The sequence below is a fragment of the Tachysurus vachellii genome, chromosome 6, assembly GCF_030014155.1.
Source record: "Tachysurus vachellii isolate PV-2020 chromosome 6, HZAU_Pvac_v1, whole genome shotgun sequence".
Lineage (NCBI taxonomy): Eukaryota > Metazoa > Chordata > Actinopteri > Siluriformes > Bagridae > Tachysurus > Tachysurus vachellii.
Window position 1 is genome coordinate 18,503,712 of NC_083465.1, and position 26,614 is coordinate 18,530,325.

The window sequence follows — 26,614 nt, forward strand, 5'->3', positions numbered from 1 at the left end:
TTCATTTTAATTTGAATAGTTTATTGTATAATATAAAACTACAAAAGTAAGACTGTTTCAAATTCATAGACACCTGTCCATATTTTATATATATTCTACAGTCCACACCTTGTTTTAAATACAGTGATCATCAGTTGGTGGGTGGGTTTTCCTCAAAATGAATATGTTGGTAATTGCATAGAAAAGGCACAGCTCCCAAGGTCTGTGAAAAATACAGCCTCTCTTACTGAGCAGAAATGGGACCCCAACCCTCCCACCCCACCCCCCAAACAAACACATAAACAACCTCTATCAGCTTCTGGTGGTCTCTCTTGAAAACCACTGAACTCGTTATATTTCCCCAAACAGGTGGTCTGGGGTATAGGCTGAAGACAGGGTGACACCATGTCATTCTAACAGTAACCGGCATCACAAAGCACTCATTTCTGCTCTTCATAGGTTTTGGCATTGAGGGTTATAGATAGACTTTCCTAAAAATAAGCTTTGGAGTCTGAACCTCAGAAGTTTTTGAAGAGAATAAAGTATTGCTTCACAATTCTTTCCCTTGCACACTATGAAGTAGATAGACATTAAATACTTAATATTTAAACAGGGGTAGGGAGTGTAGACCTAACACTGCCACAAACAGCACCCCAAAATTATAATATAGGAAACTAAACAGAAACAATAATAATACGCTTTCAAAACAAAACAAAAAAGATGGCTTCCAACCCAATTCATTGTATAATACATTCCTATAAGCAGAGTACATTCCTACCATACATTCTGTACATATTACAATCCAGATGGTAGATTCACATCAAAATAAATATATTTACACAGGAAATGAAAAATAAATAATTTAAAACAAAAATCACTCCAAATCCAAACAACTTAAAATAATCAGTAATTCTAATTATAAATGAATAGTATTGCCTGCTTGGCTTTATATACTCCTGATCGTCATCTTTTCATATTCTTTTCATATAATCTCTAGAGCACTATTGGATGTGATCCGTTACTCCCACTGAAGGCTTCTCTGTAAATTGAAATTTCGTATCCCATATCTAAAATGGTCATACTAGTAAAGAACCAGTTTTACAGTTCACTGTTTGATAATGCCTATGTAAATCTATGCTAAAAATCCAAGATTCTTTTGAAATCTGTGACAGGAAATGATATTTGTTTTAAAGACATCACTGATTAACAGCACTCTCCGGTAAACAGGTCTATAACACTAAGCAGCTGATATGACAAATGGTCCCTTTGCACATGTATGATGTGATTAGTCAGAAATGAACCGAAAACACAAAGTCTAAATCCCCTACATCCAGGTTGATTGCATTAAGTCGTTTGCAGTGGGTTTCAGACCTAAAGGCATATGTTGCCTATCGTTGCATACACAGGATTTTTAACCATGAAATCAAGACTGGTAATGTGAACGTTCAGAAATATAAATAAGAAAGAAAATCTCCTCTGGTACTTTGAACATTAACACTGACAAGCCTCATTATGCATGTTTTTCATTTAAAATCTCCCCAGTCAATATTTAAAAATATCCCCAGTCATTCTGACCATTTCTACTGGTCCAAAACCATCGAGAGATAACAATGAGCCAAGACAGGACACGATGACTATTGGCAAAACATAATCAACGCTATGGATAAGGTTAAATAAAACCCACTTGCTTAAAATCCTACAGCTTGCTTTTGTACAGTTATGATGCATTCCTGCATGCAATATGAATAATGTACCGCTGTGAAAGACAGAGTGGAGAAAATGTTCACGTAATAAAACAAGCAAACATGATGCCACTGTTAGAAGTGAAAAAGATTTGTTTGATTAAAAAAAAAAAATCACTGTTAATGTGAAGCTGCTTATGACATAAATTATGAAATGAATGAAACTGCATTATCAGGCACATATAGGCCCTTACTATAAGATAGTGTCATATTTTTACAGGAAATTACATTTAAAAAATAATATAAATGTAAAAAATAATGTTTGCAAACCTGAAAATTAAGAAGGCGGCAGTTGCATTTAATGGGCATTTGCATCGCATAAAGGAACTTTAACCTTGACTTTTTTTTTTCCAGATGAGAAAGAGAACTCCTTGTCACGTTAGAAGAAACACACAGTTTGCACTTATTGCCTGAACCAGTTCACCATTGCAGATCATCTGAAATATGCTTAAAGGTGAATCTCATATCAAGCTCATGTATAAACACATCACTTGGGGTAAAGCATGTCCATTTCATACTAAAGAATAAAAGTTATTTCACAAGATTAAATTTAAAGCAAATTCACTTAAATATTTCTTTATAATATTAACATATGTAGAATAACACAAAAAAGCACATAATCCAAGTTCCTCTTTTAAATTTGTTGTGCTTTATGAAAATGAGAGGATTACTAAAATAGACTGGGTTAAGCACATTCTTGCACCTGTATGTTTAGAAGGGGAAAAAGAGCTGCTACTCCTTCTCTGCTTATTAGAGAAATTAAATAGACTATAGAAAAAAAAAGACAGGAATTTAAGTGGTCATTTTTGATGAAGGCACTTGAATCTGACAGAAGTCAAGTGTGTTCCTTCATGTTTGTATTTGGAAAGGCAAGCACAGTGCATGCACAGTGTTGAAAAGTAGTACTGGGTGACATCATGACTCATTTTAACAATTGCCTTGCCTTAAAAAAAAAACTGTACAAAACACCCACATAGATAGGTATTTAAGAGTTTTTAAAATTTGCATCTAAAAAAAGTTCTTTTTGCATTCCCAGCCAAACGTGGTCATGATCCTACCAGCACCTCCATGATGTGGTCCAGCTCAGTGAGGTCCATTTTAAAAGGCTGGTTGGGGGTTAAAGTTTTGATGAGGTCATCAGCCACAGGCGATAATTTAGATGGGGAGGTCCCTGCTGCCGAGGTGCACGGGTCAAAATCATACATGGAGGTGTCGATGTCGGCAAAGAGAATATCGTCCAGGGCCAGATCAGTGAGGAAGCCTGAGGAAGAGGAGGATGATGGCAAAGTGCTCATGTCCAAACCACTTGAAGGGAGAGTGTCCATCCCTCTGGGGTCAGTAGCTGCTGTACCTGTTGTTAACCGCTCCACAGCTAATGAGCTCAGCCCCTCTGGCTTTGAGCTGCAGGATTTGGTGCAGTTTTTAGAGTCTGAGGCTGTGGTGGGCTGGCTGGAGGGCTGAAGGGGCATGGGAAGGGGCACAGTAAGTGAGGAGGTAGTGATAGACCCTGCTGCTGTAGATGATGGACACAGCTCCTCGATTTCATCCAGGGCTGAGGAGAAGCTGTCAGTGGCCATGTGGGGGCGGGGTCTGGATGGAGAATTATGGAGTGAAGAGGGAGAAGTGCAAAACACAGCGCTGTCCTCTTCCAGCAGAGAAGCTGGGGTGAGGCAAGCATCCAGCGGCGTGGGGTTCGCTAAAGCCGGGGACGGAGGTGGGACTGGGGGCTGCTGGGATAGCACAGGGGGTGGAGCCACCACAGAGAGCACACCAAAAGCAGGCTGCGCTTCCCGGAATCCCTCGTCCATTGGGTGGTCTGGAGGAGGCGAGGGAGGGAAAAAGAGCGGTCGCAGGCTGCCCTCCTGCTTCAGCTCATCCTGAATGCGCCGCAACATGTTGTTGATCAGTACACGCTTTTCAAGGCTCGGCTCGGTCAGCGCTCGCTGACTGTACAGCTTCATCAGTGAGATATTAAAGATGGTCTGCCTCTGCAGAGTGTATGAGACCTTGGAGAGGCCGTCTGCCATCGCCAGCGCTTTGCCTTCCACTCCCTCTTCATCCTCGTCTAGCTTCCGCTTTGCTCCTTTACCCAACATATATCTGAACCAGAGAGAAAACGAGAGAGAGAGAGAGAGGTGATTAGATCAAAAGTCAAAAGCTCTTTCTTTATCGCTTATTTTTTATTTATTTTTTTGCTGATGACCAAAATATGAACATTTAAGCGCATAAACCACGTTCATACACATATTTCATTAAGGATTAAGCAAAGGAAAATCTAACACAATGTACAAAATGTGTTAGATGTTTTCTCTTCCAGAGTAAGGATGCTAAATGAAAACAATGACATGATTTATCAAACCGAACAAGATAAATCCAGAAAAAGGCAACTAATAAAGGCAAAATACAACAGTAAAGTACAAAAACACTCCTTTGGAAGGAAACACATGGTGTTTAGTTAATGAGATGGTCTGTTAAAACTTGTTAGGCACATACACTAAAGTAATCATAAATAAAGGCAATAAACATCATGAAAAGCTACATGGTATGTTAGACAAATGTACGACCAATGAAACAGAAACCCAACCCAAACAGTAGTTGGCTTGAGCATCAACAGGTAGACTTGGGTTAAAAATAAAAGACCATTTCTGTTACCAGATTGTAGCTTTGTTGCCATGACATTGGCCCGCAAGCTGTCATCATATTAGCATTCTGAGCCTCCACTGGGGTGAGAGTCTACAATATCTGTACGGTGGCCGCAGAGAAGAAAGAGCACACAGCGACTCATGTTACAACTGTGCCAAACAGATAAGGTAACACAACATGGGGAAAGGACTTTATGCAAAACCAAACTCTTCAAACTGCTATGATTCACTCAAATTATTAATCACCACACAGAACTATTCACACTTGAAGAAAGTGCCCTGAAACAGCGGCAATTACAAGAATCCTGTTCTGACTACTGCTTCCTGAGACTTGCTGCTAAGAGAGGGAGGCAAGTATGTGTCAGACTTTCAGTAAGTGCTTGCTGTGTCAGTGTGTAATATGAAAAACGCAGTGTTGTGTGTTACTCCAGTATGCACAAAAGAGGAGGAAGTTGAAAAGGCAGAACAGCATGCTGGGCAAAAGAAAGGGGCAGCGACGAAGCTGCTCTCATTCTCCATGTTAGGAAACAGAGCTCTCAGCTACTGTGCCTTCACAATATGCATCAAATTTACAACCCATCTTGGGGGCTGCCATATTGTAACAGTACAGTGCTGTGGAGAGAGCAGCAAGCTCACAACAGTGTGAGAATGGGGAAGGCGTGGGAGGAGTTTAGACAAAGGTAAACATTATAATATCTGGTTAAAACTTTAATTACTAACTTGCAACATGAAACTTGAAACATACATTATGACAGTTTTGTATATTTTATGAGTAATTAAACATCTGTGCTTTTCAGTTATTTCTCAAGGTCGTAATACATTCCACATTCCCTTTCAGCTTCACCGTATTTACTACGAATGCTTACAAATATTTTGTTTATACAGTCAAAATGTTCAATGAATGCCTGTGGAATCTAGCTTGATGCTTTGCCACTTAGCTGCTAGTGGCTAGTAAGATCACTAACTTGCATGCTAATGACTCAATGAATAGAGAATGAATGGCTGAGAATAACCAACATTGGGAAATTGCTAATAAGGCACTGCCAATAAGTTTCAAGACAGAAACTTTTAAATTGAATGACTTCGACAGAGATGCTTTGACATGCAGTGGTGTTTTGTGAGGAAAGATAGACATCTGGGCATTTTCCCATACGGCATAATATTTTCCTTTACTTTTGATCAATAATTGAATAATAAGTTCCATTTCAGTAAATCTGGAAAACATGAGCCTTATTTCTCAAGTAGCCCAGACACACAGAAATAAAAGCTCTCATGCAAATAAAAGCTCTCTGCATGTAATCCTGAACATGTTTGCAAAAAAGCAGAGATTTGTTATAAATTTGTCATGAGTAAAATGTATAGTACAAACATTTTATATAGAAATAAAGGCCCAGGTGATTGTGTCGTAAGAGTTTACGTAACATACTCGACCGTACAATGTCCATATTGGACTAATGGCATGCATGTTTTAGCTTGAGGGTTCAAGCTCAATTCTCATTGTGCATTTTTACATGCTGCTCTGAAACTATTCCTTACAGACAAGAAAGACTTCTAACCTGGAACATTCAATTCCATTGTATAATGCTACAGAGAAACACAATGAGGTAGTCTTCATATTTAAAATTATATACGTGTTCTTCAATTCAGTATAAACACATGTATTAAAGGGCACAAGCAGGAAAACAACCATGAGCACTGTTATCTAGGCAAAAGCACAAAGATAAGGAGAGAGCGAGAAGGAGAGCAAGAAGCAGAATTTAATCCAGTGGAGGAAAGAGAGAAACATAGAAGAAAAAACAGCGACAGAGAGTGTGAGGGAAAAATGAGTGAGAGAGAGGAGAAAGAAGCCTGTTCCTGAGGCCTCTCCTCATTACCATAAAGTGAAGCCCAGTAGCAGTAGGCAGCATTGCAGTGTGCTTGAACCTAATCCAGGCTGACAGCTTCGTGCTCCCTGGCCCTGTCTGTGTGCTCTCTCTCGCTCTCTCTCACACACACAAGCAAGCAAACAGCGCGCAGGCGCACCTCTGTCAGGCATTTCCACTCAGTCAGGAAGTGCAAGTGGCTGGGCCTGTTGCCTCGTTGCCTGTTACCATGACAAACATGGTCAGCTGGGAATCCGCCCAGAGAGATGACAAAGAGGGAGAAAGAAGGGTGGGAGAAAGAGAAGGGAGAGAGAACAAGGTGGGGATGAGGGAACTTAAAGAAAAAATAGAAATGTTTTCTTCTGGTGCACTGCTTCTGAAGCAATGCATTTGAAACAGAAAAATGTGTGTTGTGTTGGAAAGCAAAACAAGTTCTGTCTCCTGTCCCAGTGTGAATTCAGTGCTCACAAACGCAACGCATGCTACTCAGAAATGAATAGATAAACAGACCTATTAAAAGTAAGAAATGAAATACAGTGTGCCCGTAGGTCATTCAGAAACTCTGTCTTCCGGTTCTTTCACTTCTGTTAATTAGAAAAAAGTTTTGTTACATTGATGCAGGAGAACAGCTGAAAGGTGAAATATAAAATGAATAAGTCAAATGACCTTTTTGCGTTCAAAGTGGGTGATATTTAAATGAAAAAAATTTAAACATACGTTAAAAAAAGTGCAAGAGTAAAAACAGACTGAGACTAAAAACTATGTAGCCTGTTAGCCATCTCATCAGCCTGGGCAGCTGTTGGCATGTCAGTGGAAACAGGGAAGGAACATGATTCAAGTTAGTGGTTTTCTTCAGATTTACTGCCCTGTTCCTTTATGTTTGGTGTTTTGTGGAAACAGAGAAACAAACTTTGTTGTGGAATTCATGGTGGCTGGATACATTAATGCCAAGAGAAAAGCAAAGAATAAATAAAATCATGACAAACATTGTGAACAAGGAAGAAAACAAATCAAATTCCCTTTCCAAGAACTAGTGAGAAAAAAATGTCAGGGCAGCTGAACAGGTCCCTGTGACTCACTGTGAGGAGTGGAGACAGATATGTACAGCACTGAAGCACCATTACTACTCCACCCTGCACATTCCTCTTCTCCTTTTTCTCTTCCTTCATCCTCCTCTCTCAATCTCTAAGGTAAAAGGTCACTGAGACAGTACAAGAGAAGAGCCAGGACTCGGACACTATGGTAGCAGTATATGTTTAGTAGGTTGTTTTGTAGTGGTTAAGGTTGGGATTTAGGGAGGGAACGTTTTTTTTTTCTGGCTTGGTGTTAAAAAACTACATATTGCCTCTGACCTGTAACTGAGCAGTGAGAGAGTGATAACAGGAGGAGAGAGGGTATAAAAAGAGAGAGAGTGAGTGAGGAGCGCTGTGTTCCTGCCTCACTCAGCACACTCTGTTCCCCTCAGACACAGAAACACTGAGGAACACACAGCAAACAGCCCCTCCATCACTGTTGCACCGGCGCTCGGAAATGACCCTGTTTCCATGTGTCCTCTACATAACATCTTGAACAGAAAAGACGTTATGTTAAAAGAGCGTTTGTTCTTTCTTCTTTAATCGTGTTGTAAACTAGTTGAAGATGGCTTGATTTTACAGCGCAGCTTTAAAAGCATGGCTCAGCTGCAGCTCACTTCCTGGATACCACTCCTGGCAGTAGCTAAGCGTGTGAAACAGAGCACCGGATAAGTCCAGAATTAGTGTAAAAGCAAGGCTGGGGCCTTTGGACAGGAGAACACAGGCCTGTCAGAGCAAAGGCTGGAAACACTTTAGTGCTTCTAGGCTGCCTGCAAAATGTATACTTAGCAGCACACCAGAGAAATTTCAAGTGAAGGACCAGACTACATGGATAAAATGTGTGAAGAGCATGCTCATCTCAATGCTTCATTGTGCTGAGTTTCTCCTTCCACTCCATCTGCAAAGGTTAAAAACTCTTCTGAAAGTATCTAGGATAAGATTTTGCATTTGTATTTATTGTGAATCTCAAAATGTTTGTGCAGTTCCTTCACAATAGCACAAATGACTACATATAAATGTGTTCATAAAGGAAGAACTTTCTGTAAACAAAATGAACAAGTGAATGAGTGAATGATTGCATGCATGAGCGGATGAAAGATCTACAGGACAAATGAATGAGCAAGCATGTGAGTGTGCAAAAAAAGTGGTGCACGAGCAAGTGAATGAGCGAACGAGCAAGCGAGTGTGCGCTGAATCATCAGTGATATTATGATCCTGTAACAGGATCTGCACGTTTCCATGCCTGTGCTTCTGACTTCCCCTCCCCCCTCACCTCAGTGCTTTGCTATTTAAGGTCCTGAGGGGACGGATTCACACACGCACACACACACTAACATGCATGTGTACATACATACATAGCTTGTGTTCTGCTGCAAAGCTCTGTTACAGAACCATGAGGATGGAAGGTCAGGCAACAAAACACACAGGCTACAAACAGCCTGGACAGTTGAACACCACTTGCTTGGTCTGCATGTAATAACACACACGTTACTGTCAAATGATAGCAAGAGAGAGGGAGAGAGAGCTGGGAGAATGACAGCGATAAAAAAAAACGAGGGAGAAGGCGCACACTCTCTGGTGTCATCTTACAGTATCATTACAGGCGCATAATACATGTTCATCCTCCTCTCCGCCTGGCCTCGGTACTTACTCTGCACGCTTTGTCACGGCACTTGACGGCACAAAGACGGGGTGTCATTTGTGTGGGCTCTCCTGATGAAGGCTCAGTATTGAGCACGAGCAGGAGAGAGAGAGAGAGAGAGAGAGAGAGAGAGGGAGCGAGAGAGAGGGGGAGAGTGAGAGAGAGAGAGAGAGAGAGAGAGAGAGAGAGAGAGAGAGAGAGAGAGAACACAGCAATATCGAAAGAGACAGACTAAACGATATGAAGGTATTGCATACATTTCATAGGAGCTTGGTATTATGCATTAAATACACTAATGTACCTTGTAACCATAACCGGCTGTATAAATAAAGAAAATAGTGCTACTACAATTACAGATTTTATGAAAATAATACAATAAATGAAAACAATTGGGTGCTAGACAGACAGTTTGCTTTGTGTGTCTGAGAGAATTTCAACCTTATAAGTTTATAGTTTACTATATCAGTCTCCTCTCAGACAACATATGGATAAAACACCTGAGTGCTGTCACATCCTTTGTTTCTATATATATATATATACATAGAATTATATAATAACAGAATAACAGAATTATATATATATATATATATATATATATATATATATATATATACACGTATATATATATATATATATATATATATATATATATATATATATATATATATATATATACGTATATATATATGCTTCAGATTCTGTGGTTAGAAATGAGGTAAAAGGAGAAAAAAGCACTGACAAGACAAAATGAACTCTGTACAGAGAATAACTATATGAACTTTAAGGCCAAGAAAATATGAGAAAGGTGATTTGGAGTGACTCATTTTCTAACTGACATTCTGCAGTCATTAAAAGTTTTTTTCACAGCAATGTGTTTTATTCAGTATATCCTATATGTTCCAGTGGTGCTGCATTATTGTTCTGCATATAAGAAGGAATGGACAGGACACAGTGGCCATAAGGAGCAGGCATGCACATGTTCAATGAGACAGCAGCGTGCAGACTGCAGCGCAGCTTTACGTCACCAGCAACTAGAGACGTAGACTCACTCAACAGCCCCCACCGTGCAGACTAGAGGAAAAAAAAATCATGTACCATACATCATTCTGTAAGACTACACTTTGCAGGTCTGTGCTGCTTGATTTGCACATGCTTTTAAGAATACTTTCTGAGATTTAAAAATCTTGTAATTAACATTTCATATGTTTTCTGAGTTATATTTTCTCTTTCAAAAACAATGCTGAATACTGCGCTAAGACTGTTCATCAAAACTGAAAGTAATCCAAAAGTGAACTGAGTTTAAATTCCCTGAACTCTAGTCGTCAGCTGGGAGAGTTAAATGCTAGCAGAGTGAAGAACGCTTTTCAAACCGGTTTGACGAGAGGGGCCAAAGGCTTGATGTGTGTGGGGGTGTAAGATACACGCTTACACGCTAGTTCCGAAAAATACAACCAAACTAGCAGCAATAAAGTTTACTGCTAAGAAAGTCCAGAAAGCACACTGGCTTCATTTCCAATGGATCTTACTGTACTTCACCAGATTTTACTGATAAGTAGCTAATGTAAAAAAGTAAATACAGATTAGAAATTTCTAAATATTTCTAAATATTTTAGAGTTTTAGGGATAAGTGGAGATCTTGCATGGACATGTGGGTCCTTTCTTTTTCTTTGCAAAGAAATGCCAAAGTGTTTAATGAGAGCCTGCAGTATGATTTGATTTTGAGGGCCTCCAAACAGCACAAAAGAAGCACTTGTACCCACACAATGGACTAACGGTACATGGATATGTTGATTTCAGGAATGCTGCATATTGCACTGCACTAACTGAATCCAGCGAGTCAAGATGTAAAAGCTGCCCACGTCTTCTGCATTAACTTAAACGTCCTTGTTGCATGCCAATTAGCCTTCACAAATCATGCCTGGCCTATCCTACATTAGCATGCTTTGGTATTAATACAGTCTTACACACATGTACACACTGACACAATAAACATTGTTAAACATACTCAAGCTGCAAAAAATTTATTCTTGTGCTATAAGAAAGGTAGGAGGAGATTCACATACAACTTTATACAGTTCAGTTTTATATTCTTATATACTACAGCATTATTATACAGTACTGCATCATAAGAGAAGAAAAAAAAATCTAAAAAATAGTTGGGCATGAAAGGTAGTCAAAATAATCTATTTCGAAGTGAACATTCACAAGCAGATCTAACTGGACCTTGATCTCTACTGGATTTACTGTGTGTGTGTGTGTGTGTGTGTGTGTGTGTGTGTGTGTATGTGTGTGTGTGTGTATGTGTGTGTGCACGTGTGTGTAAGAGGGGGAGAGAGAGAGAGAGAGAGAGAGAGAGAGAGAGAGTGTGCATGTGCGCATGTGAGTGTCCTTTGGACACTGCCTGTGTCTTACAAGGGGACTCAATAGAGTGCCATAGAGTGCAGTTGTAAATTTGGTTGATTTTTCTTCAAAGATCTTAAGATATCCTACTCTTTGTGATTCCAAAAGACCAAAACCTAATAATTGACTGCCACAGAACACTTCTTTGCATATATAGCAGAAAATAAATCAATCTTGCTGTAAATAGACAATACAGAAAAAAGAGAATAGAAGATCCACTCTTCTTCAAACAGTGTATTTCAGCCCTGGGGTTTTTCTTGCATGCATTCTAAATTTAAGCTCTAGCTAACAGTTGAAGCAGGTCACCGGCTATTTTCTTTTCCAGTCACCTGCCAAATGGCACTCTCAGTCACATACCACAGCTATATTCACTTGGCTTTAGCCTAGCATGCTACCCTTATACCGATAGACATCTTTAAGGATAGAATTTGTCAGAAAAGCAACGACACATTTAAGCACTTATGGGTAAGTGAATGATAAAAAATGCGAGTCCAAAGCAGCACTTCTGAAAAAAGAGCAACCTAAGTATGAACACTCCACTACACTACAATGTGCTACAATATGAAAAAGTACTATTAACTTTCCATAAGTTATATTATTATCCTACTACCAACTATATAATTACATACGTCCTTTAGGATCGTTCGAATGGTTGATACCGTGAGAAGTTACACAACAATACAAGCCCACATATTATCAGTACTTTTAAATACCTCCATACCACCTCACAATCTATATTTCTGTAAACCGTTAAAATATTATATGTCAAACAAAGGTACCAATAAACTCATAGTTTTCTGTTTCTGTTAACAAAACCGAATGTGACGATATATCGTGTACCGTGAAAATGCTTAGCCATATCGTGATAGACTTTTTTCTGCCATATCGCACACTCCTAGTCAGAGAGATCAGATATATCGATATGTGAACTTCAAAAACTAACAGAACTCACAATAAAATAAATACATTCGTGTAGAGATTGTTTAAACACGTACCTGGTGAGTATTATGAACAGAAAAGTCGAGCTGTTGAACTTTACAGAGAGAGACGACACAGACCAGACAACAATACCCGAATACATTATTATTGGCTTTCTCTCAGTGGCACCCAGGCTGTGTAAGTGAACACTGGAATATATCAGTATGTAAAGCGCTAAGTCAGTGTTCCAGACCGGTTACAGTATTACAGTTGCGGTTCGTGTCAGATCACTGAGCTAACGTTACTCACCACGGCCAGGTCGAGTAGCGCTTTAAAATGAAGCATGGGGGAAAAAGATCGCTTCAATGTCGACAGCGCGACTTCCAAGTGGAGCGACGGACAGAGACGAGGCTCGGGTCTGAGAGGAGATGTCACACACTGTCACACGCCGGAGAAACGGACCGACTGGCCAAAAAACAGCGAGGGGGAAAAAACGTCGGCAGCCAGTTGAACGAACGGCAGAAGCGCAGCACAGAACAGCACAGCACTCACCACAGTAGCTGTTGGAGAGGTGTGACGTAGAGTGAGACTGCTGCGCTCACTGCTGGTCGGACACACACACACACACACACGCACACACACACACGCACTCATACACACACACGCATGGCGCCTCTGAACACTCCGCCCCTATCCGATACAGCACCGCTCTGCGTGGGCAATGGGCTTCCACCCAGTTCTCCCGAAACACACTCTCATACTTTCTTTTCTTTCTTTCTTTCTTTCTTTCTTTCTTTCTTTCTTTCTAACACAATTATAAATTGTTCTCTCCTTTCATTTCTTTTTCACTCCAACATATATTCACCTCTGATTATTGATCAATCCACATCCGGGTCCAAATAGCTTCCTTTTTCAACATAATCATGAACAGCTATTTTCCCCCAAATACAAATGCACTTAATTCAAGAATAATTTATTGTAGAAAAAATACAGACTTGCATCTCTCTCTCTCTCTCTCTCTCTCTCTCTCTCTCTCTCTCTCTCTCTCTCTCTCTCTCTCTCTCTCTCTCCAGTAACCAAGAATAAAAGTGCATCAGTATTACCAGCCTTCTTCACTGATATAGACAACCCAAACTGCCACCACATGGCACGTATAAGCACTGCATGGGGCATGCTACAGATCCTGATTGTCTAGATTACCATATGAACAACTGCATTGCCTTGTGTGGTATGTATCAAAAATACAATTAGACTACTAAGAAGAAACATTGGAAAAGCATATAGCCATAAAGATAGTAATATCAAGGTTGTTTTCTATGACTCAGAACTACACAGTATATTTGACTGACAGATTACATTTCTTCACGTCAAACACATTTTATCCAAAATGACCAAGACTGCTGAGCAGCATGTGTTATTTTCCTGCCTGGGGAAAACCTTTAATGTGCCCAGCTAACAAAATCTGAAATAAAGTGTTCAGGCACAAGGAGTGCTGCAACTCCCATCTACAAAAATCATGCAAAGCTCCATCGCCAGCAACAAGTCATAGCTTGCAAATTGGAGACAATGATTTGCTTCTTTACCCCTTTAAACTAGCCTCAAACTCTTTGACTGTCCTCTCTTCAGATTTCAGGGGCTTGGAAAATTTGAGCAATCAAATCTATACAGCTCATTTAAATGGATTCATCTGTTTGATATGTATATATAATTTTCTTCACCCAACCATACATTTTTAATCAGTTGCATGTTAGTTTAGTTAATTCAGAAGAGTTATATGCTGTGTACACAGTGTGACTCCAGATTCAATCTTACATCTGATTGCTGCAATGGTAAAAGCCACCTTTATCCAGTTTGGTCAGATTTATGGCAGCATGCTTAGGAGCTAACTGGTTACAGTTATTCAGCAAGCTCAGGTGAGAAAACACTGCCTGATGATAGCAACAATACAGTTTTGTCACTGTAGTAAAATATGTAAGTATATCTTGAAATTTTGCCTTGTGCAAACACTAGAAGTGCCAACAAGAAGTCCCTGCCAAAAACTTGTTTAGGAAGGGATATGAGCTGGTGTGAAGCTGAGTTTTTCTACCCATCTCTCTGTGTCATAAGTGAGGAGGAGAGTGGTGAACAGAGGGGTGGTTCTAAATAAAGATTTCAGGTCAAAACAGGAAATGGCTCAGTGAGCAGTCAGGGCAGGAATGAGAAATACTGGCTTTTGGGCGGCATCCACAACATCCCCTTTGTTCCCTTACACAACTAGAAACTATAGCCCTCTCTATCTAAACTATATCTCATTCTCTATCTCATTACACATTATCATACAAACTACAATGCTATTTGATCACTTATGCTACATTAATACACTTGCCCTACAAAACTGCCTTCACACGGAACACTGCAGGAATAGTGTGGGCAGCATGACTCACCATTAAATCATGAGCAACAGTTGGAATCCCAAAATAACCTAATTCAGAGTTGATAATGTCAAATACTATATTTAGAAAAAATGCTTATTTAGAAAAAAAAAATCCTTCTTGTGATTGGATTTATTACATCACTGGATGTGAATGAACAATTAATTTATTTAAAGCTGAAGTCACTGTCAAAATAGGGGGTGGAAGAAGAGAGATAAACTCTGACAATCTAAAGCAGATACTGAGCATCTGTATTACTGAGAGCGCTGCAAAATGACACTACCTAGAGCTTGCTATTTCACACATACATGTATGTACAGACAAAGAGACTGCTTAATTGCAGTGCTCTTAATTACAGGGCTCTTCAGGGTCTTGGTGAAAAAGCCACAGAGAGCAATGGTGCCAGCTAAACTGTCCCTCCCACCATGTCTCCCCACTGCTTCACACTTCCCCTCTCTGCTACCTCTTTCTCTGCTCCACTTCACTCCCCCTTATCATCCTGTGGAGGGTACGGCACGCCTCGGCCCCCCTCATTATCTAATTTGGCTCATTAGCCATGCAGCCAAACATCAGCAGGGGTGCCTGAGTGTGCGCTCTCATTTTAACATCATAATTAATAACGGCCTATCAATAAACAGCTGGTTGTTCCAGGCAGCAGCTCAGAGAGGTGGTGCAGAGTAGGTGAGGAGTTAAAGCAGGTCTGAAATGTGATTCCAATTCAGTCGTTATTTATTTATTACCAGCCACAGTGTGCATCTGAGATATTCTACATTCCAGACTGCCAGGAAAGCATGATGTGGGGCAAAACACAAACAGAACCATCGCCTGGATCAAGAAATCTACATGCCAACTCTGTTTGTGCCCAATTCTACAGAATGGGGAGGATGATGGGGGTTTGAGGCAGGTGCTGTTTGGTTTGGGGCACAGACCAACGGCGAACTGGCAACAGAGGAAGAGGGGGTTAGCGACTGTCCTCCTCAAACAATCAGTGGTGTGTCCAAGTAAAACTGAGGAATAAAGCCCACTAAAAGTTGACACCCCCACTGTCTATATACTCCAGGGTTCTCTGGATAGTTTTAGGCTTTTATTGCAATATTTTATGCAAGAGTTGTATGGATCGTTAAAAGAGGGAGGGACAAACAGTATCTTTTTTTGTTGTTTGTTTATTTATTTATTTTTTACACAAGTAACATAAGATCTTATTTGTTCCTTTGTGTTAAATGAATGTCCACAAAATGACATTAATTCACTGGCTTATAGTTTAAATGTCAAGGGATTTATTTAAATTACCGTATATGATACAAGAATGAGTTTGTACTCCAGGGTATCCCATTCAGGAATCTAGGGATCTTTAAGTTCCAAATGCATCCCTGTATGTAAAAGCTATACAAAAAACATTTATAAAATATAATCTGCAAAAAGAAGAAGACTATTTCCAATCGTGAAATTATAAAAAGTATATAGAAATATGTTAAATCATCTTACATGTGGCTTCTTGTAATCTTTAAAAATACTATATATATTCAAGATATTTTCATTTACTAAGATTTCGTTTTTTAAAGATGAAGGTGGCAAGGTTTATTTTAGGACGGCAGCTGCCACCCTGTGCCCTTAATGTGGCCACACCTCAGTATACAATAAATGGAAAAAATGGCAGGTAGCACAATATTAAGAAAAATTATAGTGTTGTAGATGTGAGAATGTGCTGATAATTTGGATAACCAGTTGAACTTACTAGTACAGCAAAGATGCAGTGTGTTTAAGCTCAAAAACCATATTATCATAATTTGGGGAAGCCCAACATTGTGTCTCAAACGACAGTTTATTCTGTTGTCATGGAGAATATACAGAACAATATTGATATGTCACCAGATTTTAATACTTTTCTCCAAGCACACACACATACACACTAAAACACATGAACATGTGCACAGACACAAATACATACACTCCCGCCACTGCTGGAAGGAAACCAAAATAGTAATGACTGCGGTTTTAGAAGTGGGCTCCATATGTGACAGCCCTCCATTCATCACTCTGTTTTTCCTTTTCATTTCACCTCTTCTGGATGGAGCAGGACAGCCATTTTAAAAAGCTTCAGCTGCATTTATTGAAAACAAACGTTTCAAGAAGGCAAACAACAATGCAACAAAAGTGGTAAGACCTAACCTTAAAGATGTAGATAAAGGGTTTTGGCTTGGCCTAGCTCAGCGAAGTCCTGTAAAAAAAAAAAAGGAGGAGCCTGTTAAGAGTCGATTCAGCAACTATGAATGTTATTCATGCCGAAAGAGAAACGTTTAAAGGGACACTGTACAGTAGAACAGAAACTGTATGTGTAAGCTGATGTTGCTAAAATTTAGACTGTAATAACATATACAGTAGGAGTCTAGAAAAAAACATGATACTTTTTAATATGTGAAAAGGTTTACAATTCTTTTACCTTTGTATAACAAATTATTAAACATGGAAAAGAAAAGAAAGCAAATATTTCAACTCAAGTATATTGTCTTCATATCTGTTACTTGCTACAGTGAATAATATTGGCATCATGCATCATGCAGTATTTAAAAAGTACTGACAATTCCAGCAATATCTCACAATATTAATATACTGTGTGTGTGTGTGTGTGTGTGTGTGTGTGTGTGTGTGTGTGTGTGTGTGTGTGTGTGTGTGTGTGTGTGTGTGCATGTGTGTGTGTATGCAGACAACCACAATAAACAGTGGTATCATAGTTATGTAGATTAAATTTATATGTTTATATTATATATTTCACAGTAGAAAAACTACTGTAAAACTACTAAACAATATCTCTACATGTGAACAAACACAACCCACTATGAGCAAAACCTTTTTTGCAACCCTTGTTAGAAAAAACCTGCCTGGTGAGTATGATACATTCCAAAAGGCCTATTCATAGAAAAATCACACAGTACTAAGCCTACACTTGGAAAGCACAGCAACTAGTTATGCACTTTTTGCTGATGGCAAACGTTCCTCTATCAAGACATGCTTTTCTCTTGAGCTGACTAATTCAATAAACATTCCATAGCCTGGACATTGCCCTGTCTTCAGTGCTGGAGTTTTTTCCCTGAGCTCCACGCTCCACTAGGACATAACTCATTTATCCTGAGCCACATTAACTACAGATTTGACAAGAAACAGTTGACAAGAGACAGTCACACAGATAAAAGAGTTAGGAATATTAGTCATTTCTTCATGTGCACAGTTGTGCCTAACTCAGGCAGGAGTTAAACTTAGGCTCGTTAAAGGTAGTAAGATTGTTTGCTAGCCTGCTCTTAGCCACCAAAATGCAGACTATCAGATATGACAGATAGTAAAAGGAAAAACAGCATGATATGAGTGAAGCAAGATCAAATAACAGTGAAAATACTTTGAGTAAAAAGCAATCATTTTGGTATGTAGAGCTTCTGCAAACCATCAACCCCTTGTTAAAATGTCAATGATGATTCTAAACTTTGGCCTTCATGAGAATGTCTTTAAAATGTCTCTTTTTTTAAATATAGTACTTTTTTATATTGGTATGTTGTGCCTCTCAGCATTATTTTAACTGTTGGTCACTTAATGGATGCTTTTTTCTCTGAGTGGTCTGTAAAGCAAAATAAAGCACTGAGGCCATTCTGAAAATCAATAACTGAGTAGGCAATATCCATATTATGATACAGGCATAAGAAAATTAAAAGTACTTTTAATTAAAAAGGTCAAATCTTATAGGGACATCAAGTTTAAAATTAAAAGGAATTTTAATTGATTTGTGATCAGCATGCAGTTCAAAAATCACTGTACTAACATGTGTAAATTGGTTGTATGTAGGGTCGAAGAAACAATACTCAAATTTAAAATAAATTATATCATGTCTTGTTTGAGGGTACACTTGCCTTTACATATATTATAATTATATATGTTTCTCAAGATTCCAGAAAAAGCATGTCATATTGCCATTTTTTGTCTGTTCCTGTATCCTGAATCATATGTTGTATCCTGTTAATAGCTTTATTTAAAAAGCATTGCAGTTTTTACCCTCAGCCAGTCAAATTTACAGTCAATATTACAGTGTACTGGTGGTTATATAAAATAGTTTGTGATTTGTAAAAAAAATAATAATACTAATGAATGTCAGCAAGTATTGAATTGAAATTGACATAACTAGCTAATTAGCTGGTGCTAAGTTAATGGCAGAAAGACATGGGGCGGGGGGTGTTATATGTATATGTATAGATTTGCTGTAAGATTTTAAGGCATGCTTATTTCACACTAAAATTAGAAATAATTACCATTTCTTTCACAACAGCACAGCTTCAAGACGCCCCAAAAAATGGAATCCTTTATACTTTTATCCAATTATCTGTAGAAGCAATTGATGCTTTAAACATACAAAATAAAACATACAATTGATGTAGAATCTGACTTTTGTATCCTGTTTCTGTATGTAGCTTTATTTAAAAAGCCTAAATCAAATGAATAAACTGGATTACGTGATAAACTGTTTGAGAAGGCATAAAGACATTTGGGGCTTAGATCATAGGGGTTTTGGAGCTGGTTTCAAGCTGTTGAGATGTTTCAAAAGCATTTTAATAGCATCTTGAGGATTTAAACACATTATTTGTTTTGGATAAAATGTTCCAGTATACTGTGTAAAAACGCTTATGCACAGATTGATGCTGTAGATAGGTTACACTAGAAAAGTTTAATACTGACTGTGCTGCACATTCCTGAACCCAAGCCAGTGTATAAGCGTGCACGTTTTCTTCCTTTATGAAAAATAAAACAGACATGCCATGACACATATAATTACCATCTAAATCTGACATTATAGCATGATATCAATCGAAGGATATACTGTCCATCCTTAATTGCACCTGTTGTCTTCTTTTCAGGCACTGAGCCAACTACTTGACTCAGCTCCTTTTATTCCTCTGTTATATGAACTCTGTATCATATTCAGTACTACAGTTTACAAAGACAGTATTCATATATATATTTTTTTCATTCTAAGACAATGTTCTTTCTACTGGCTTAAGCCTGCTGCACAACAGACAGAGAAAATGTACTCTCCTATGATCTTTGTCCACTGCCTGGCCACTGTTTCCCTCTCTTTCTGCTTCACTTTGCTCCTTCCCAGTATGCCATAAGAAAGCCACCCACCCCCTCCACCTCTCCACCTCTCTATCTATCTATCTATCTATCTATCTATCTATCTATCTATCTATCTATCTATCTATCTATCTCTCTCTCTCTCTCTCTCTCTCTCTCTCTATCCCTCACATTTTCGAAGTGCTCGATCTACATGTTGCCTTCAGGGCTTCTCTGGCAAAGGGAAAGAAAAGGCTTCAGCCCTCACAGCTGTTCCCAATGCTTTAGTCCCTATTGCTCAGCAACCGAGAACAAAACAAAAGCACATCCCCTCCTCTGTCCCCTCCCTCCTGCACTCTATGAACCATTCCCCCTGCCCCAGCACCCACATACACACAAGTACACACCCCAACCCTGTCCCCTAACCCTTTAAACCCCCTGCCACCCCCACCACCCTCGTACTCAAACGTCCAAGTCCTTTGTCCTTTGTCACTTTGGTAAAATATATATATTGTGCAGTAACAGTGATTTGAATTCTTGACTGCTGCTTGCCACTATAAATAATTTGCAACAACAATACAGATAATCAAGTACCACACTCTCTGTCTGAATTGACTATTTTATAAGTGGTTTCATTCCCTGTGACCCTGACGATAGCATTCAGAATGGTCAGCTTGCTTAAGAATGAATAAATGGAGACATGTGTATTTGAGAGAAAGAGAACTGTTGCCTGGTCATGCTGAAACTACTGGCACAGCAATATTATTTGGCAAATTATACACAAAGTGTTTGTACAAATCAGTTTATTATCATAGATTTTTATATGCACAACTGAGTTGAAATAAACAAATAATGTTTGGTGTGTTCAGTCAGGCAAAAGAGACAGCTAATGATAGACAGAGACAGGCAGACACACAGCCTGTAAGACAGCCTGACGGAGGGAGGGAGAAAGAGATAGAGTTGTTCAGTGTGTATCAGAGAGATAGAAGAGGTAGAAGAGGATGAATTAGACAGAGAGAGAGGCAAAATAAAAAAAAAAGAATGGAGACTCAGACAGAGAGAGAGAGAGAGAGAGAGAGAGAGAGAGAGAGAGAGAGAGAGAGAGAGAATCAGTCAATATGTGTATTAGAGATAGATGGGGTTAAGCCAGACAGGAAGAGTGGAGAGAAACAAAATAAGAGAGAGAGGGAGAGAGAGAGAGAGAGAGAGAGAGAGAGAGAGAGAGAGAGAGAGAGAGAGAGAGAGAGAGAAAATCAGAGTGAATGTATGAGGGCAAGTGAAGAGCAGCTGGCCATCAGTAAGCTCTGTTCACATAGCATCTGTGGCTGTGACACTCAGCAGCTCTCTTTTCTGTCTCATGCACTTTGATTTCCTAGCTGTTTAGCAGAATTAGATAAAAAGACAATATCTCCATCACATAACTGCTCTGCGTTCATGTTCATTACAGCCGGCAGACAATAGGGAAGCACAAAGCCTTTCACCTGATCCGAAACGTCTCGCCTCTGTGAGCCACTATCTTGGCAGTTTCCTTACTAGCACTGGTAACAAGCTGGAGGCGTGGAGCTCATCTGTCACATGGTGCCTCCTGCTCACTCTTATTTTCATCCAGCCATTCTGTCGCTCACTCATTATTGTGTTGGGCAGGTTGGATTAGAAATCAAGCATCTGTTTGGCAAATCAGAGGTGTGTGAAAGCCACACCTCTCACTGAGACAGCTGGAGTGCTTTATGCTACGTTATGTCACATTGGGCCTCACGTGCACTAAAAATAGCACACACTTCCATAGAGGGAGCCACTGCTGAGCCAAACTGATGTTCCTATTCATGCGCTAGTGTTAACATGACATATTGGATTTCTATAAAATCAACAAATTACACCAATTGCAAATTACACCAAGCATTTTGGTGGTGTTTGAAAGATCAGGTCAAGAATAATAAACGTACATGGCAACATAACCATACTGTGCAATTGCTGAGACAAAGAGACTTCTTTTGGCTTTTTTTGGAAAAACACAGTGATTAGCCATGCTCACACAGACAGGAGTCTTAAAGTCGGCACAGTGCGGTGTGATAATGGGGAGTTTTATAATAAGGGTGGAGCGGACTCGACTCCACTCCATCCACATAATGAGGGGCTTGGAGAAGTCCAGCCATGAGAGAATGTGCCCTTTATTCCTGCTCCTTGTCGCCTGACTGCAGCCTCTGTTCGCCAGGCCTGGCACACATTTATGATACAAGGCACCAAACCAGCACTAGCTATGTGTCTCTCACTACAATGTTGGGCTCAGCTGCTAAAAACAGGGAATGCTGGGAAACAGATATGCAGCTGCCAATCAGATGCTAATTACAGTGATACACCAGAGTGATCTTCTGTTTTGTGAGGTAACTGATTATTAACAGGAACTATAATTGTTTATTCAGCTAGAGTCACTTAAGTTGTGAATTATTGTTTTACTGTTATACTTTTACTCTAATAATGCTCATATATATTTAAAAAAGATATATTTTACTGTATTTTAGTTTCCCTGTATATATTACATACATTTTTTTACATTTAAAAAAAATTTTACTTCCCTTTTGGATCTTCACAGCAACTGATTAAATATTTAATCCTTACAGCTGATTTTACTAGTAGTAATAATAAGCATGACATATTAAACAGATGTCAAAGAACTAATGCCAACCCAGGCCAACTTTTCATTTCCTACAATGACTTGTTAAGTTAAACAGCCAATCAGAAAGAGTGAGAGAGAAAGAGAGAGAGAGAGAGAGAGAGAGAGAGAGAGAGAGAGAGAAAAGAGAGAGAGAGAGAGAGAGAGAGAGAGAGACCTGTAACCTAGGCTGAAGTCTGGTGTGTGAAGTCAGGCTGCTGATTCCTGCTTACCTGAGACACACACCCACCACTTCTGCTTATCCATTATTTAGTATGAACAATTCACCGCACAATAACACAGGAGAAGAATCATCTCAAGTCTCTACTCTCCACGCAAAGGAAAAAACAGCCAATAAAAAATCACAACCATAGAAACAATAGTTACACAGTACTGTTTTTCAGTCTGTTTATTGTTTACTATCTCCAGTGTTAACCTAAATTAATCATATAAAAATCAAACTGGAAAACTGCTTCCTGCACTAGTCATGTAATATCAAGTGCACATTAACAGCAGAAAGTGACTGGGTGCTTAGTCATCAAAATTCCCCCAATGTCTAGTTTTACATATTGGAACACAATAAAGCAAGACTGAGGCAGGAAACTTAGAGCCACCCAGGCATAAAGAGTGCAATCTTACTAAACAATACACTATATATTAAGTGTTCAACACAGAATACACAAGATTGGGCTGTGATTTAGATGGATTATATTATTAAATATTGATAAATGATATAGTTATTATACCAGCATACATAGATGACATTTTATCTTCAGTTTAATTTAAAAATTAAATATTATATTATACTGATATGATACCTAAAAAACTGAATACTTTAATTAGGTTATGTTGGTGTTAAGTCAATATCATATCAATACTATGATTAATTATGTGATAATACACTTGGAGTACGAAAATATTGGTATTATTTTAGAGCCCTGACCAACTGTATTGTTATTCACAGTAACAAATAGTAAGGCTGAATTTGTCTGCTTTTTTTTTTTCATTTAAATCACTTAAACTCTGTTTGGAGGGTCCAGAGGTACATTCCTCACTCCGATAACTACATACCTTTACTATCAGTTTCATAGTTACTGAAAAATCTGTATACTGTAATGTGCTTCCACATTAATAACTATGAAGTTGTTAAGCCATCCCCTCAGTGAGCATTGTAACTATTTAACACCAAACAGCAAACAAGAAGCACAGCATACTTGATCATTTTCACTGAATCGCAACCACATGAAAACACATATAAACACACACCAAAAGACCCTTTCATACACACGCCCCAGGTCTTGGGCTCCTGCCCGTCTGAAAACCTGATGTGGAGTCTCTGTCCAAAAATAAATGTCTAAACTTAACCGTATCAACAGATATATGTTTTTAATTGGTTAAATAACAACATAAGTATATCAATTATTATACTGAGATTATGTGAGCATCTACCATAAAAATACCTTTTTAAGTTGTTACTATAGAAATTAAAGTGCATCAGAATGAGCACATTAATATAAATCTGAGCACATTAATATAAATCTATATTATTTAAATATTAATATAAATATTGTAATATAAATATAATGTATTCTGGCCTTATAGCCAGAATATTATCAGAACAGCAGAAACTACAGAAAATGATCCAACATTTTGAATTTAGAATTTGGCCAGTTTCAACATACTGTAGACTTACACTGCACTGCTGTCATTACAATATCTAAAATAACCAGTCCAGCATATATAATGATTTTCCAATACAAGCATGGCACATACATAATTTTTTATAAAGACGTTTTTACAAGACGTAACCAACAGACAATTCAGCCAGTGATGATAAGATCTTAAATATCTACATGTTTGTTAACACATGGAGTAATGAATGACATAAAGAAGAATGTTCAATTACAACATGCACCTACTGTAGTCGAACACTGAGCTGAAGTGCATGTTATGTTAAATGTTATGTAAAGAGTGTGAGAAATTAGGTGTAATTTTTGTCCAAGCTTAGCTTTGTTCTGCCTTTGAGCATTGCTTGTCTTATTGTGGCTCACCCCATCATCCTCCTCTGTTAAAGGTAGGCTGATAAAATATTAATGCTGCAGAATGAATGCCTCTTGCCGGTGTGTGTGCGTGTTTGTTTGTGGAGCTACTGCTTCAGAGACATTTGATATATGCACCTCTGGAGTTTCCACCACTGCTGCTTCTAGAGTGGCACTTTTCTTAAACACTGATCAGTAAACTGCACTCCTGAAACATTATTGTACACTCGAGTAACAAACTGTACATTTTCCTCTCACGGATGTTGTACACTCAAGGGTACATACTCTGTATCTTACAAATGTATATTTTACCATCAACTATGTGCAAAAATGTACACTTTCACTATTATTATTTAAGGTAAATAAATAAACCATAATTAGGATAAATATTTAAAGTTATCCAACATGCAGACTATATTTTCTCACTTTTTAATACATTTACATTACATGAATACAACCTTTTCTCTCTAACACACACATACACTCACCCTGCACTTTATTAGGTAAACCATTACACCTCCCCATTTATCTAATCAGCCATCATGTGGAAGCAGCACAATGCAAAAAAATATCATGCAGATACCAGTCAAGACCTTCAGTCACTTCAAAAGTTTGAATTAAGAAAAAGTGTGAATTCCTGGGATTTTCCTGGGATGAATGGAATGAAAAATAAAAAACACTAACTGACTGACAGTCGTGTGGGTCAAGGGGCCTTGTTGCACAGCCTGTGAGTACCACTAAGCTAATGAGGTGACTACAATCAGTCTGAGCTCTAAACTCAGTCATCCTGAGCAGCACTGTAATCTGGATTATCAGCAAACTTAGATGTGCTCCTCTAATCCAGAACAGACAAAACCAGATGTCAACTATTTGCAACAAAAAAGCATGTACAGGTGCAGAGTATATAAGGTCCATAAGGTCTCAAAGACATAATCTGACATCATTTGTGACCTTTTTCTAGGTGGAAAAGAAAGCTAGTGGCCTATGCCTATACACAGACTTCTTCAGGTATCGGCATCTGACGTAGTGTGTGACCATGGGGGTTCCAGTTGATGTCTGTAATCTGCTAAGGCTTCATGGAGAAACTGATGGCTTTGGTAAGCCTCAAAGTGTGGTATCACCAGAGGCAAATAGTCAGGTCGAACAACCAATCAGGAGATTCCTGCACTCACTTTCTGTACCAAGATCCAAGAAGTATAAATTAAATAAATAAATATTTAAATAAAATGGATAGAATTATTTCTATTTTTTTCTTTCTTGCATGGATATATAATAGTCCGTAAAAACATAAATGATGCTAATATATTGTCCTAAACAAATGATTGTTTTAGCTCATCTAACACTCTTGGCTCAACTGATCAGCTATATAGCAGCCCTTCCTGTGATGAGGTGTTACAGCAGGGAAAACACTAAAATGTACAGGACAGGAACTCCAGGTCGACTATCTGTGCTATAGATAAGGTTGGAAAACTTAGTATTATTTTTAATTTAACAGTGAGGCTTTACTGTCAGTCATAAGAGGTTACTGCAGTAGCTCTTATCATCTGTCACGTTACGTAACTGTACCGTGACCACGAGCGTCCTGCTGTACTGAACGCAGCGGTCCGAGATCGCGGACACGTCACGTGGCCCGCTGTCATTTAAAACATCAGTCAGTGGTGCTTCAGCTTCAATTACACACATACACACACACTCACACACACACACACACACACACACTCACACACACACAGACACACAAACACATACATATACACACTCACACACACACACTCACACACACCCTCACACACACCCATACACACTCACACACACACAGATGCGTCCATGCCCTCTGTACCACTTGAATGGTGTTAGGGGTGACTTTAAGCAAGCCACTTGCTAACATTAGTTGCTGTAGTGTTGCTGTGTCACTTACCTCGGGTTTAAATGGTCTGTCCGGTCTGCTTTAGCAACTCGTGTAACATTAGCGACTGCTCTGAAGTAAACTATTGCAGCGTGTAGTGATGGCGAGCGGCTGCATCATTTTACATTGCACTTTCTGGATGTAATCCGTCATATCATTTTAGCGTCAGAAGCCTTGCCTGTCCACTCGTATAAAGCAGGTTAAAGATTTTGCAACCGCATATCTCTGCTGGATTGCAGAACATGACTGAGAAATCCAG

At 38.9% G+C, this 26,614-nt stretch overlaps 1 protein-coding gene across 6 annotated transcripts; it reads right to left on the bottom strand.

Moving 5' to 3' along the window:
• sertad2b (SERTA domain containing 2b) lies at positions 1-26,614 on the bottom strand. Of its 6 annotated transcripts, XM_060872687.1 has the most exons (4): positions 26,368-26,614; positions 16,839-16,887; positions 4,374-4,463; positions 1-3,821 (listed from the first exon to the last, which is right to left on the bottom strand). In XM_060872687.1, the coding sequence occupies exon 4, from the start codon at positions 3,815-3,817 to the stop codon at positions 2,768-2,770; it is 1,050 nt and encodes a 349-aa protein (XP_060728670.1). In that variant the 5' UTR covers positions 3,818-3,821; positions 4,374-4,463; positions 16,839-16,887; positions 26,368-26,614; the 3' UTR covers positions 1-2,767. The 6 variants fall into 6 exon arrangements, with proteins under 6 accessions (XP_060728670.1, XP_060728671.1, XP_060728669.1 ...); XM_060872688.1 differs by lacking the exon at positions 4,374-4,463; XM_060872686.1 differs by lacking the exons at positions 16,839-16,887; positions 26,368-26,614 and adding an exon at positions 12,568-12,912.

Bases quoted from the DNA above. Each gene is read 5' to 3' on its own strand.
- sertad2b (XM_060872688.1), bottom strand. From the start codon at position 3,817: ATGTTGGGTAAAGGAGCAAAGCGGAAGCTAGACGAGGATGAAGAGGGA.